The 16,249-nt window shown below is 34.7% G+C and overlaps 1 protein-coding gene across 5 annotated transcripts in view; it reads right to left on the reverse strand.

The window, feature by feature from the left end:
• NBEA (neurobeachin) overlaps positions 1-16,249 on the reverse strand; it is a 629,334-nt gene that overhangs the window by 355,383 nt on the left and 257,702 nt on the right. For all 5 annotated transcript variants that reach the window (XM_049701354.1, XM_033410053.2, XM_049701353.1 and 2 more), the window contains exon 33: positions 7,295-7,422. In XM_049701354.1, coding sequence (XP_049557311.1) covers positions 7,295-7,422 — 128 coding nt within the window. The remainder of the gene's footprint in view (positions 1-7,294; positions 7,423-16,249) is intronic.

Consider the following 16,249-nt stretch of genomic DNA (forward strand, 5'->3'; position numbering starts at 1 on the left):
TTGGCAATGAATTTTAACATCTTTTGTTGTGTGAAAAAGTCTTTATTTCTCCTTCATTTTTGAGGAATATTTTCACTGGACAAAGAATTTCAGGTTGGAAGTCTTTTCTATCAACACTTGAAAGATGTTCCATTATTTTCTGGTTTGCAATAATTTCTGACTAAATGTTGATGATAATTTTATTTTTGTAACTCATGTTTTTTTTTCCTGACAGTGATTTCAACATTTTAATTTTAAATTATTATAGATTAAAACTGACTTTTTTACTTTGTGTGTAAATTTCTATGAGATTTAATACATGTATTGATCCATGTATCACCACCATCCCAAGAAATCCTTTGAAAAATTCCTTTACAGTGATACCCTTTCCCACACATAAACCCTGACCACCACTGATCTGTATGGAGAATGTTCAAAAAATAAAAATAAAAAGGAAACATAACGTACACAACCCTTGGGATGAGTTTTTCTTCCACACAATAATTTTGATGAGATTCATCCAAGCAGTAAGGTTTATCAGTATTTTGTTCCTTTTTTCTTCTGTTTGAATGCACCATAGTCCCTTTATTCTTTTACTCACTGAAAAACATTTGAATTTCTCCAGCTTCTGGCTATCACAAATAAAGCTGCTATGAACATTCAATGTATAGGTTTCTATGTGAAGGTAAGTTTTCATTTTCTCTAGGGAAAATTTCAAGGAATGGGATTACTGGGTCATATGATAAGTGACTGTTTAACTTAATAAGAAACTTCCAAACCATTTTCCTCAGTGACTGCCACTTTGCATTCTCAAAGCCATGGGTGACAGTGCCAGTTGCTCCAAATTCTCCCCAGCACTTGGTATTGGGTGGGCCAAAAACAGCCTTCAGTTTAAGTAAAACGACACATTTTTCACTTTCACCAAGAACTTTATTGAATAACACATTCACCCTTTTGTTCCACTACCTTCTGCCATTTTTCAGGCAACTTCATAATTCCATCTTCCCAAAACTTTTTTATTTTTTTGAGCAAAGAACTGTTCCATGTGCCTTTTACAGTCTTCAGGGAAATGAAATTTTTTTCCATTAAGAGAATTTTGTAAAGACTGAGATAAATAGAAATCCGAAGGTGCAATGTCTGGTGAATGCGGTGGATGAATCAGAACTTCCCAGCCAAGCTATAACAGTTTTTGCCCGGTCATCAGAGAAACACATGGTCTTGCATTATCCTGATGGAAGATGATACGTTTTCTGTTGACTATTTCTGGACGCTTTTCATTGAGTGCAGTGCCGCTTTCAGTTAGTCGAATCGGGAGCAGGACTTGGAATTAATCGTTTGGGTTTTCGGAAAGAGCTCGTAATAGAGGGCTCCCTTCCAATCCCACCATATACACAACATCACCTTCTTTGGATGAGGACCAGCCTTTGGTGTGGTTGGTGGTGGTTCATTTCGCTTGCTGCATGATCTCTTCTGTTCCACATTATTGTACAGTATCCACTTTTCATCGCCCTTCACAATTTGTTTTAAAAACGGAACGTTTTCATTACGTTTCAGTAGAGAATCGCATGCGGAAATGTGGTCAAGAAGGTTTTTTTCGCTTAACTTACGTGGAACCCAAACATCAAAGCAATTCACATAACCAAGCTGGTGCAAATGATTTTCAACGCTTGATTTGGATATTTTGAGTATGTCGGCTATCTCCCGCGTGGTATAACGTTGATTGTTCTCAATTACTGTTTCGACTGGATAGCTATCAACTTCAACTGGTCTACCCGACCGTGGAGCATCGTCCAGTGAGAAACCTCCAGCATGAAATTTCGCAAACCACTTTTGACACATTTGATCAGTCACAGTACCTTCTCTATACACTGCACAAATCTTTTTGTGCATTTCAGTTGTGTTTTTACCTTTCTTGAAATAATAAAGCATAATATGCCAAATATACTGCTTTTTTTCTTCCATCTTCAATATTAAAATGGCTACCCAAAACTTCACCAATTTTGATAGGTCTCTTTTTAAATGCACACTGATATGACAGCTGCCACATACAATCTAACAAAATTGTTTCGAATGAATTAAAGACAACTAAGTGCTACTAGAGCCATCTTACGGAAGAAAATGAACAAACCTTTTGGCCCACACAATATTATCAGTATTTTTTACTTTAGTCATTCTCATATGTTTGTAGTGTTGTGTCATCCTGGTTTTAATTTGCATTTATCTTCTGATAATGTCGACTATCTTTTTATGAACTTATTTCGCATCCTAATGTGATCTTTTGTGAAGTATCTGTTCAAGACATTTTTAAATGAGTTGTTGGTTTGCTTAATGTTGATGACTACTTTTTGAAATTTTCTCTTGAAACCTGGTTTTGAACAGTTTAATTATGATGTTCCATGGAATTATTTTCTTTGTGTCCATCCCACTTGAGGTTAGTTGAATTTCTTGGATCTTAGGATTAATAGTTTTCAAATTATTTGGCTATACACATACACACATATCGTCTCAACCTCCTTCATCTTGGACTCCAATTCCACGTATGTTAAACTGCTTGAGGAGTAGCCCTTGTTACTGACACTCCTTTCCCATGTCCAGGCTGCCTCAAGTCTATCTGTATTTCATTTCCTGACTTTGAGACTATCTGCTGTATCCCCATGATAATTAAGTTATCTCTAATGTTCTTGTGAGTTCTCAACCAAACACAAGTAATGCTCATGGAACATAGCAGTGATATTCAGGGCCACTCTGTGCGGTGGTGGAACAAGGTAAAGGGCACTAAGGCTAAGACACATACACACACGGCCCTCACCCCCAACACACACACACAAACATCTTCTCTTCTGATTAACTTGGGTCTGCTTCTTTATTACTATGGCAACTCTAGGCTCATGGTATTTCCAAGACCTCCTGAATAACAATTATCAAGATCTAACACCAGCACTCCATCTACAACGGGACGTTCTTCCTTAAATCTGAACTCTAAAATAGGCTCCTCTCAACTCTTTAAGAGAAGTCCAATGGCTCCTCTGAAGTGCATCCTCCATTGCTGCCTAAGCCAAATAAATAAAGCAATTTTGTTTTGTTTTAAATTAATGATAATGATCATTTATTCAAAAAGATGAGAGGGACTGGTGGGTGATGATTACATACAACTTCTATAAATTGACAAGGATTAAAACAATGGTGTACTCATGCAATAATAGAGCAGTGAAACAGATTTAAAAGTTCAGTAACCAACCCATTAGTATAACTATAACAATTTTGGACCAAACGTTGTTTTGCCATCTTTTTTTTTTTTTTTTTCCGGTATGCGGGCCTCTCACTGTTGTGGCCTCTCCCGTTGCGGAGCACAGGCTCCGGACGCGCAGGCTCAGCGGCCATGGCTCACGGGCCCAGCCGCTCCGCGGCATGTGGGATCTTCCCGGACCGGGGCACGAACCCGCGTTCCCTACACTGGCAGGCGGACTCTCAACCACTGCGCTACCAGGGAAGCCCCTGTTTTGCCATCTTAAGCTGGTAGATTTTGATACTTGCATTATATACTCTAATTTGTACACATTAGTTTGCACATTGAAAAGCTAGAATTTTCTTAGAGAAAGTTCAGTAAGCTCCCCAAAACTATCATCTTAAAAAATACTAATTATTGCCAAGGGGAAGACACACACACACACACACACACACACACACACACACCCCCAAAAGCTATGCAAAAATAGCTACTGTTAATGAGTGAACTTAAAAGGTATGAACAACACTGATTACTATAGAATCATACAATAATAAATTTAACACAGGTTGACTAATAAAATGATAGACAAATTAAGAAAAGGAAAGGACATTATTTTAGCATGTGTTTTAAAGGACACAGACAGTATAAACTACCAATAATTAATTATTCTATAAGAAAAGAGTTAAATGGATACACATGTGAATCAAGAAAAACTGAATATAAAACAACAAAGATTCAATTCAAACATATTTTATGATTACTTGAAATCAGAAGTAATTGTCTTCTCTTTTCATAAGACATTAAAATATCTTCAGTTACCTAAATCCAGTTTTGTTCCTACCATACCTATACATATGATGAAATCAAAAGCATTGAGATTTATTCATCAGAAGCACTATTTCTGAACAGAAATATTCAATAACTAAAGATATTTTTATCCTATTACTCTCCTGAGCTCTTCACAATAGTTTGACAGTTTTTCTTCTCAGAGGAGAGGAACAGTCTGTCAAATTATGGAAAGAAGGGGAATGGAGGAGAGGGAAAAAGAAAGAATGATCAAGAGTACATGTTCAAGAATGAGAACATGACAGGATATATATTTCCATAGTCTGGGGCAGAGAGCAAGAATGGACCTTGGGTGAGTATAGGATCCAAGGCATGGGTGTGGATGATTGATCAATATTAGGAATTCTCACCACAGAACACGAAAGTTTTATCTACCTTCCCTTATTTTCAAAACTTACCTCTACCAAACATTATCAGTAACACAAATAATGTTGTATTCAAGTACAAGGAAAAAAATACTCAATATTATGTACCAGAATCTAAGTTAGGCAATGTTAATGAAACCAATAAAATACTTCCTATTTACAAGTGAAAAATAATTTTATTAATATTGTATAAATAAAATGGCACAGGAGCACAGAAGAGAAGGCATTAATTTGGCATAAGGAACCTGAAGCAGAACTCAAAGGATGAGAATAATTTGGGGGAAAGAAAAAAGGAAAAAGATCCAATGCAGAAGGAAGGGTTGTACAAAAACAAAGCAATGTGACAATGTGTAACTTATTGAATGTTAAAGGAATGTCCTCTGTAGTAAGAGGACAGAGACTAGTTGAGTCTGAAAATGAAGGTTATGACTAAATGGTGAGGATACCTAATGCTGTTCTGGAATACAGCAGAGGATTCTAGATTTTTTGATTGTATGGCCTAGCAGAAATTTGGAGGACCATATCTTAAGGTTGTCAACTTGCTATTGTGCCAAGTAATGGCATTTACAAAACGAAACTCAAAACTTAAAAATCTACCATTTGCTATCATCATTTTATTAAGAAAAATCATTTTAACACAAAAGAAGAGTATGAACATTACACCAACGTAGTTTTAAAAATAGGATATTTAATTAAATTCTTTGGATTCAGAAAAGTGAAAAAGTAAAATTGTATTCTATCAAGGGAACACAAAGTGAATTCTTAATATATAACTTGGTCTAACGTTTCCTTTTTAGCACAGTCACCTTTATAAAAATCCAAGAGGATTATTCTTAATGGTGCTTCAACTCAATTCAGAGTATTTGAGGTAAACTTAGGGAAGCCCAAGAAAAATAGCTCTCAATTACAGGCTATTTCTCCTACCTTCTCTCTGCAGGGCTGGGAAGAAATAAGAAACAGTCCAGATGTCTGGCCATGGAAAATTCTGGAAAGGGGGCTACATGTATGGGGTTCTGACTGACCAACATAGAGCAGTTAAAAAGTCATCTGACAGCAATTCCTTAGAACTCAAAATTGTCACAAACTCATTTAGGAACCAATAATAAAAGTTTTATAACTTCAAATAATTCCTTCTTTGCTTTGGCTGCTGGAAAACAGTGCATCCCAATTCTAATAACAGTACAGGATCCATTACTAACACTACTATATTACTAACTTTATTCCATGTTTATTTTTGCATGTATTTGTTCACTATTTATGAATTTCTTTGGTAAATTTGTCAGTTAATTTCTGGAAAAGATATACATAAATACTGAAAAAATTAAAAGACTTTTAGGGAATGAGGAAACATTTGAGATTTAATTTTTTAATGATGTTTATTGAATTTTTTTTTCTTATTAGAAAGGTAACACATGTTATAGGGTCATTACACTATTCTCTTGACCTAGGACACTCTTCTAGTAAGCTGTATGGCTCACCTCCTTTAAGTCTTTGCTGAGATGTAACTTTTACTACTGGCTTATTTAAAATTAATCACCTCTTTAAAACTGCAACCTAACCCTGACACTTCTATAATACCAATCCCCTGTGTTGTACTTATCCTTTTACATAACACTTACCACCTCATATGCTATATAATTTAATTACTTATTTTGCTCAGTATTTATTTATATTCTCTCTTTGATAGAATATAAGGTGACCAAGACAGGGATCTTTGTTATTTACTAATATATTCCAAGTATCTAATAGCACTTGGCCTAGAGCAAGAACACTGTATTAAGAAAAAAATGAATAGCCCTCCATGGGTCACTATTTTAAGAGCTTTATAGGCATTATACAATTTAATCCTTACAAGAACCCTGGGAGAGAGGTGTTATCATTGACTACATCTTATAGAAAGCAACTAAGCTACAAAATGGCTACATAACTCACAAAGGTCATACAGCTAAGAAAGCAGTGAAACAAGGGTTTAAATTCAGGTTATTAACTATTATTGTTTCCCCTAATAGAAACAGATTGTGTAAAAGCAGTTGAGACAATGACAGAACAGGTAAGGAAAACTTCCACAGTAAATAGGAAGTAAAAAGCAAATATGTGTGTGTGTGTGAGTGTGTGTGTGTGTGTGTGTGTGTGTGTGTGTGAGTGTATGTATGTTTGCAAATATATAAACATATATATAAATATATATATACCTGCTAAATTCAAGGAATAGCACCTAAAGCCATTATTCACGTACAGGATCATCTAGATATTGATTACCCCTTTCTGAAGCTCATGAATATTTATAGAACAAAACTTCTGTTTAAAGAAGTAAGGCTTCAGACAACCATATTTTTCAAAGCTCCTAATACAGATGCTTATATTAAATCTTCCCAACAGTTAATTTATCTTCTTTGCCTTCTCACTCCATTTAAGCTGCTGACGAGTAGATAACAGCTTCATCAATTCCCAGTTAAGTATTTCTTTACATTTTCTCAGTTAAGGATTCTCATATTACACATGGTATGTGTGAATAAGAAAAGTCACTTGAAGAGTCAGAAGGGGATTTTAGAGATCACTGCTTAGTAAACATGACACCCTAATGAAGGATATACAACAGCCCTAATAGATTGGGATTATAAGGGCCAGAGCCTCCCATTCCAACACTTTTTCAAAGTTCTTCATTCTGTTATTAGCATTGACTGTGCAAACATGCTACTTTTTTTTTTTTAATGAATAAGGAGAAAGCATACATGAATATCTTACTAGAATTTGTGGAAGCAATGTCTTTATATTCTTCTGTCAATAAATATTCCTCTAGTAGCACAAGTTATGCCATGATTAATAGATACATTATAGGAAACTAAAATAATTAGAATAGAGAGAGAAATCATACCTTCTATCAATAGCTCTTGTCCATGACTGCCAAGAAGTGTACGAGATAGGAATGGGGCAAAGTCTACAAAAATTTCACGAAGAAGAGGAGCAACTTTTTCTAAAGCTCTTTCAAGTTTTGCAGTGATGCTGTTGAAATTAAGACATAAAGACTAGTAAATATGGTTCAATATAAAAAGTCAAATAAACTTTACTTCTAAATTAAAACCTTTAAAATTATAAAAGTCCAATTCTAACCCACTGAATAATAACAGCTTCATGTAGAAGGGACACTGTAGAGTTTCACATCAGTCATAAGGCTACTCAAAAGACTGTTGCTAAATCAGATTGATTATACTGTGAAAAGGAATCAGGATCCTGTCACCCACAAGGGCCACAGATTCTGTCCATAACTCTAGGAGCTTCAAGAAAAGAAGTTCCTGTATGGCTTCTTTGTCAATCCTTCTTTCCACCAAAGAAGGCTGTTTCGAATACCTACTACACGGGTCACTGTGAAAGTTACAAAGAATGAGCTCTTGTTCTCAAGAGTTCCCTGAAAATTTCCTGAAAAGCAGGACAAATAAGGGGATAACTGAATTCAGTATGATACAGGTGAATTGCTTTGCCAAAGTAGGCGTTTTCTATTTCATAAGCCCACTTACTTTTTATTTACCAATCATTGTATCATTCATTATTTATATTGCTGACTATTAAATTTCAAGTTATATGACTTTATATAAGCACTATCTGACATTCTTGAAAGTACCTTGAGCAAGATATGTAAAAGTAAAAGCACAGATAAAGAAAATAATTCTGCTCAAATAAATAATTTGGTAACATCCAACTGTCTCTCTTACAAGTAAGTGCTTTAGAGTAAGACTGCTTGAACTGGAATGCTGGCTCCATCGTATGCTACCTAGGTGAACTTGGGACATTAGACTTCCTATGTCTGCAAAATGAAGATGGTAACAGTACCTACCAGGTGAAGGTTAATGACCTAAGGCATGTAAAGTGCATAGAAAAGTGCTTGGCACATAGTGGGAGGTCAACAATGATAGCTCTTGTAACTGCTACTTTGAATAGAACACATCTGTATTTAATCTTACAAAATGTGACTGATATATTTGAACCAAAACAAAATCAATATAATAATCTTAGATGAGCACACATTCTTCTACACAGAAGACATGTACAGTAAGGAATTAAACAATACTTTACAGTAATAAAAGTTCTGCCACAATGCTAAGCAACATTTTTGTTATGTATGAGGAAAACATAAATGACAAAAAGGTAATTAATCACAGAATAATTTGCAATGTATTATTAATATTTAAAACTGAACTATTCCATCTTTTTTTAAGTGAATAGCAAGGGATTAGGGAATAATCTAGGATGCTCTTTCCTAACTTGGAAAGAGCATGATCTGAATCCTCTGTGGACACAAAGCCTCATCATTAACACTTCAATTTAAGTTTACTTCCTCTTATTTGGGTCAACAGCTTTAGAGAAAGAAGAACTCAGAGGAAACTCAGGTTTAGTAACTTCCACAAACACTTAAAGAGAATATTCTGGAGGAACAACTTTAAGCAAGAAAAAAGGACCTGGGTGGGGCTTTGCAGACTTGCTGAAGACAAAGAGTTTTCAATATTCTCCTCTACTCTGTTACTCCTGGAGCAAACACCTACATTAAGGCAGTGGTTCTCAGTCTTTGGTGTAGGTTGGAATCACCTGCAAGGCCTGTTTAAACCCAAACTGCTAGGGCCCCAGCCTTAGAGGTTCAGCAGGTTTGGGTGTACCGACACAGTTTGCACTTCTAAAAGATTCTCAGGTGGCCTGATACTGCTTATCCAGGAAACACGTTTTGAGAAAAACTGTTTTAATGAAAGTACTTACTATTATTAAGTTGTAATAAAACAGCTAGGAAAGGAAGGACTACCTGAAGTCACAGAATAATCATCATAATAACGAGTTAGCTCTGAATTTTAGAGAATATAGACAGAACTTCTTTTTTAGATCCATTATTTCATTCATTCTTTCTAATCTCCAGGATCATGTTTGATGAAGCTCCTCAGCTAAAGTAATCCTCTCTACCAAGGAAAGGTAAGTAAGAATGGTAAAAGAGAACCTATGAAGAGGAGAAAAATTTAGATATAATTACTACTGTTTTTGCACCTGAATTCTGAGTGAAGCATGAATATTTATTTTTACTTAAGATTAACTGAGTAAAATTACGTTAGAAAAATTCTAGATTTATAGAGGTTCATATCAGAGTTATACTATTGGATCATAATATACTACTATCTAATTGAAGTTAGAAACATTTTCCCTAGTTTAAGATTTTTTTTGCATATTTTACAGGTTTCTGTATAATAATTTAGAGGCTTCAGAATTGCAAAAGTACTGTTCTTGGTGATTAAATTAAACATCAAATAGAAACTGATTAATCTACACAACTAATTACATGTGTGTATGTAAATGTGTATTAATTACCTTTACTTAAGGGTAATGGACAAAAAGATATTTCTCAGTGAGTGAATCCCTATAATAAGACTTTTTGCAGCTATTTTCTTACAAAATGTTAACAGAACATTAAATGATGCTTTTATAAATCATTCTGCAACCATAATTTAAATATTCTAATAAAGGGCAAAAAAATGTTAACATTTTACCCAGCAAGAGATTAAAGGTTTTAAATACAGGAGATTATTATCAAATAATACTGCCAGATTTCTCTATCAAGCAAAAACAAAATATTCTGAGTGGAAAAGTTGCATCATCACTTTTTCATAGTGAAGAAAATGGACATATAGATTCATCATAATGTGTTTTAAAGTAAACATTGTGTAAAGTATGTTATCTTCATTCTTACACAATTTAAATTCTCAAAGGAAATGATATAAACATAAATTTTAGCTTTATACCCTCCCTCCTCTATCACCTGGCAGATAACCACCAATTACTAAAAAAAAAATTTTAAAAAGATATATTGTGCCTATATTGTTATTTCAATTATCATCTCAGATAAATACACAGTATTAAACTATTTTTTCCCAATCCCAAGGCACATGAAAAATGTATCTGTTAACATGTTAAAAATTCTTTAAAATCTTAATAAGGGAGAACTCTTTGACTTTATAGCTTATAAAAATAAATAAATTATTCTTTCGTTTGAATGTAATTTTCATTTTAAAAGCGGAAGGAACCTATAGCTACCAGAAATAAAACAAGGTCCTTTGGCAAATTATTTTCTAAAACAACTAGCGTATTTCACTTAATTTAGGGAAAACACCAAGTACTAATTTTTCATTTGGAAGTTTTCATTTATTCAAAAAACATTCACTTAGTCTAAGACATTTTTTGCAGAGAAATAATACAAATGTAGACTTGATGGGGAATTTGCCCTACATAGTCTAGTGTGAGGGTTATAATCTTAATAATCTGTTTATAACTTCTTAATATTTTAGAACATTCGTGGGACCTAAATATAGAGTTTGTCAACTCTAGGCTGAAATGCATTCTCTTAAGCTACTCATTCCTCTCTCCCCACTTTATTCTTTTTCATTCTCTTCAGTCACACTAACTATGCTTATGATGCTATTTTGACTTTGGCTACTTTTCTTGATAGTAAGTACAAATTTTTTTAAGAAAGAGAATTACTGATTTCCATGAACACAATTATGGTTGCAACTTGAGAAATTTATCAACCACTCTAACAAAATGACCAATGATAGGAAAACCAAACATTCAAAGGATATAATAATGCTTTAGATGAATTTCTACAGCTCTAGTGCCTGGATTAAAACAATATGACTTAAAACACAAGAGTTTAGTTTAAAAAACACAATCATATATTGGTTTTTACCTATATTAAGGAAATCTCATTTAGAGGGGTTTACAGATTCTAAATAATTTGTAGGAATAAAACTATAAATAATCCATTAGAGAAAAAACACATAAAAATCCATGGCTGCAACCATTATCATATATATACACATACATGAAAATTAAAGACACTATAGGAAACTGGAAGAGAATATTAACCTATAAAAAATCAAATGGAAATTCTAGTACTTACACAAAAATTAAGAATGCAGAAAATTAGAAACAGTTAAAAAGAGAATTAGTAAAGTGGACTAAGGTTAAAAAGAAATACTAGAATAATAGAGAGAGAGAAATAGATAGATAGATGAGAAATACAGAAAATATCTAATATATGTGTAATTCAAATCCCAGAGAAAGAATAGAATGATTCTGAAGCAATATTAGAAGAGGTAATGGCTAAGAATTTCCCATTAATATCTTTAAAGCGTTAAAAGGAAATAGCTTCCAACCTAGACTCTACTTTGGTTCAAAATATCCCTCAAAAATAGAGGTGAATTTCAAAGATATTTAGTTAAATAAGAAGTGAGGGAATTCAGGAGTGTCAGGCCTGCACTAAATGAAATACTAAAGGGGGTGTTCTTTAAGAAGAAAGAAAATGATAGCACATGTAAGTCAGATATTCAAAAAGGAATGATGAGCAAAAGTAAATGATAAAAATTTGGATAAATCTAAATATGTTGACCAATAAAATAGTAATTATATTCTCTTGTTGCATTTACAATTGTTTTTTTTCAGTACGCGGGCCTCTCACTGTTGTGGCCTCTCCCATTGCAGAGCACAGGCTGTGGACGTGCAGGCTCAGTGGCCATGGCTCACAGGCCCAGCCCCTCCGCAGCATGTGGGATCTTCCTGGACCGGGACACGAACCCGTGTCCCCTGCATTGGCAGGCGGACTCTCAACCACTGCACCACCAGGGAAGCCCTTGCATTTACAATTTTACGTGCACACACACACACACACACACACATATGCATACACATACGTATAAGTGTGTTTGCCAAATTTGGAGTAGATGAAGTTAAGCTACACTGAGATCCATACATTGTCTGGGAAGAGGACTTATATAAATCAGGAATTAATGCTGCAATCTAGAAGATGATCACTTAAAACACTATTTCTCAAAGTGTATTCTTAGAGCCAGTACACCAAGATCACTTCATGTAATGGTTAATTTTATGTGTCAACTTGACTGGACCACAGGGTGCCCCAACATTTGATTAAATATTATTCTGGGTGTGTCTGTTAGGGTGTTTCTGGATGAGATTACAATTTGAATGGGTAGACTGAATAAAGCAGACCATCCTCCCTAATGTGTGTGTGTTCATCCAATCAACTGAAGATGTGAATAGAACAAAAGGCTAGATAAGAGAAAACTCCTTCTACTTGATAGTTGGTCTTTGCTGGCCTTCAGACGCAACTGAAACATCAGCTCTTCTGGGGTCTTGAGCCTCCCAGCTTCCATACTGGAACTTATACCATCAACTTTCCTGATTCTCAGGCCTTCAGTCTTGAACTAGAACTACATATTGGCTCAGCAATGTGTTTTAACAGGCCTCCCATGTAACTCTGTTGCATACTGATGTTTAAGATCCACTGCACTAAGGAAAAGATAATAAGGTATAAACTTCAACCTAACAGTTTCTTGTTACTTCTCTCTAGTGAATGTTTCTTAATGGCAATATGAATAAAATTGATTAATCACTGCCAAGACTTGGAAGCAAGGAAGGAAAGCAGAAACAAGCTCATAATAAGCATCAAGAATAAAAAGGAGGGGGCTTCCCTGGTGGCACAGTGGTTAAGAATCTGCCTGCCAATGCAGGGGACACGGGCTCGAGCCCTGGTCCGGGAAGATCCCACATGCTGTGGAGCAACTAAGCCCGTGCGCCACAACTACTAGGCCTGCACTTTGAAGCCCGTGAGCCACAACTACTGAGCCCGTGAGCCACAACTACTGAAGCCCGTGTGCCTAGAGCCCATGCTCCTCAACAAGAGAAGTCACTGCAATGAGAAGCACATGCACTGCAACGAAGAGTAGCCCCCACTCGCTGCAGCTAGGGAAAGCCCACTTGTAGCAATGAAGACTCAATGCAGACAAAAATAAATAAATAAAATAAATAAATTTATTTAAAGAAAAAGAATAAAAAGGAGGGACTTTCTTACAGATTATATGAATGTTAAAATAATAATAAGAGAATATTATGAACTACATTATGCCAACAGAATCTACCAAAACTTACACAGGACAAAAACTGAAAATCTGGGGATACTTGTAACATTTTAACTTAAAAACTTTCCCCAAAAAGGAAATCTAGGATCAGATGTCTTTGCTTGTGAACTCTACCAAATATTTTAGAAAACAAAGAAAAACAAATAAAAAATACCAATCTTACATAAGCTCTTCGAAAGGTAAAACAGATTTTACATCACAAAGAAATTGGATTTCTTTCACGAATTAAAGGTTTGTTTAGCATTTTTAAAATTAGAAGTCTATATCATAGACCATGTTAGCAGAAAAAGGAGGAAAACCACATGGTCATCTCCATGACTTACCCTCTCTTTAGAGATAAAATTCTATACCCATAATGATGGTAACTTGGTTAATTATAAACACAAGAGAATTCTTAAATTTGATAAAAAGTATCTTTATTAAATAGACAGGAGACATCATAATTAATGATGAAATGTTCAAAGCTTTTCATTTGAGATGAAGACAAGAATGCCTTTTCTAACCGCTTCTATAGAAAACTGTATTGGAGATACTAGGTGATATTATAAGTCAGGAAAAAGAAATAAAAAGGTGTAAGTATTTGTATAATGGGGGATAAAACTGCCAACATTCATGGATCAAATGACTGTCCATACATGCTTAGTTAGAAAGAATTATAGATAAATTAGGAAATGTAAGTATCAAATTCTACTTTTCACCTTGAAGGGGTTAAGATGGTCTACAATTACCTCCCATGCTAACAACTAGAAAATTTTACAAAATGCGGAGAACAACTATTTTCATACAAAATGTGGGGTACAAAATCCTGAGGAAAGAGAAACAAATGAGGTGAGTCCCACCATCACCCAGATTTCCTACATGGAGGTATTTCCCATATTAGGGCAGATACAGAATCCAGCAACCTTTCTCAGTTGACAAGATTAAAACTGTAGTTCAAGGAGGCAAAGGTGAATAGAATTTGGAGGGCATAGTATGCAAGAGGAAGGTGTATGGAGAGCACAGTAATCTTTGGCTGACTAACAATCTAGGTATGGGATGCCTGAAAGCTCCCAAGGTTAGAGTAGAACAACTTCTGAAGAAAGAACAATTATGGAGGAGTCATAACAGGCATCTTCTACATCTCACACAGGTCTAGAATTGTCTGTGTTCCCTCTGGCCAAAAAGGAGGGACCTCCTTAGATATACTGAGCGTTCAGGAGAAATCCAGCACACTTTCTAAGTGGCAAAATTAGCCCAAGAATAAAGGCCACCCTAGATCTGCCTTAAAAGGTCTTAAAAATGTTTCATGAGGAAGAATGGTCTTTCAAACAAATGGTGCTGCAACAAATGGACATTCACAGGAAAAAATATAAACCTGGACATAAACCTCACACCTTACACATAAATTAGCTCAAAATGGGACCCCGACTTAAAACTAAAACTACTACTTAAAACCACAGAACTTTATAGAAGACACAGGAGAAAATCTTCAGTACTTAAGGTGAGGTGAAGAGTTCTTAGACATGACATAATAAGCTAGACTACAATAAAAATGCAAAGTTTCCTCTGCCAAAGACTTTATTAAGAGGACGAAACACATGAGCTACAGTCTGGGAGCAAATACTTGGAAACAACAATTTTGAAAAAGGACTTGTACTTAGAATACTGAATTCTTAAGGCTCAAAAGTAAAAAAGCAATCTAATTATAAAATGGGCAGAAGATATAAACAGACATTTTGCTGAAGAGAACACACTAATGGAAAATAAGCACACAAAAAGATGTTCAGAATCATCCATTAGGAAAATACAAATGAAGACCACAATGAGATATCACTACATACCTACCAGAATGGCCTTAAAAAAAAAAAAAGACAATGCCGAATGCTGGTGAAAATGAAGAGAAACTGGACTATTCATACATTGCTGGTGGGAGTTTTTTATAACACTAAATAGGTACTTACCATATTAGCCCAGTAATCTCACTCTGGGCACTTATCCCAGAGAAATGAAAATGTATGTTCACATAAAAACAAATGTTTATTGTAGCTTTTTTGGTACTAGCCAAAAATGGAAAAAACCCGAATGTCTTTTAGTGGGTGAATGGTTAAACAAACGGTCGTACATCCATACCATGAAATAATACTCAGAAATACAAAAGGACCCATTAATACACACAACACTTGGATGGACCTCATGGCATTATACTGAGAAAGGTCAATCTCCAAAGTCACCTCTGAAACACTTAGAAGTCAAAGAAGAAATCATAGAGAAACTTAGAAAAAGTACTGTATGAAAATTAAAACATTAAATTTCTGAAATACAGCTAAAACAGTGCTTAGTGGAAAAGTTATGGCTTTAAATGCTCGTAATAGAAAAGAAGAAATCAAAGATCTAAGCAAGGGATTGGCAAATGTTTTCTGTAAAGGGTAAGATACTAAATATTTTAAGATTTTAGGGCATACTATCTCTGTTGCAACTACTTAACTCTGCCATTGTAATGTGAAAGCAGTCACAGGCAATATATAAACAAATGATGTGACTGTATTCCAATAAAAGTTTATTTACACAAAGTTTATATATAAAGTTTATGATGGCAGGAAGATTTGGTCCCTGGGCTGTAGTTTATAGACTCCTGATCTAAGTTTCCACCCTAAAAATCTAGAAAGAGAAAAGTAAGTAAACCTGAAATAACTAAAAGAAAATAAAAAGAGTGGAATTTGATGTAATAGAGACAGAAAAAAAATTAATGAATTTAATGTCTAATATCTGGGGGGAAAATTATAATATTGAAAAGTCAATAGGTACTCTAATAATGCTAAAATGAGAAAAGGCATAAATTACAAAATCAGGAATGAAAGAGGAAACATCATTAGAGATCCTACAGGTGT

The sequence above is a fragment of the Orcinus orca genome, chromosome 18 (assembly GCF_937001465.1).
Source record: "Orcinus orca chromosome 18, mOrcOrc1.1, whole genome shotgun sequence".
NCBI lineage: Eukaryota > Metazoa > Chordata > Mammalia > Artiodactyla > Delphinidae > Orcinus > Orcinus orca.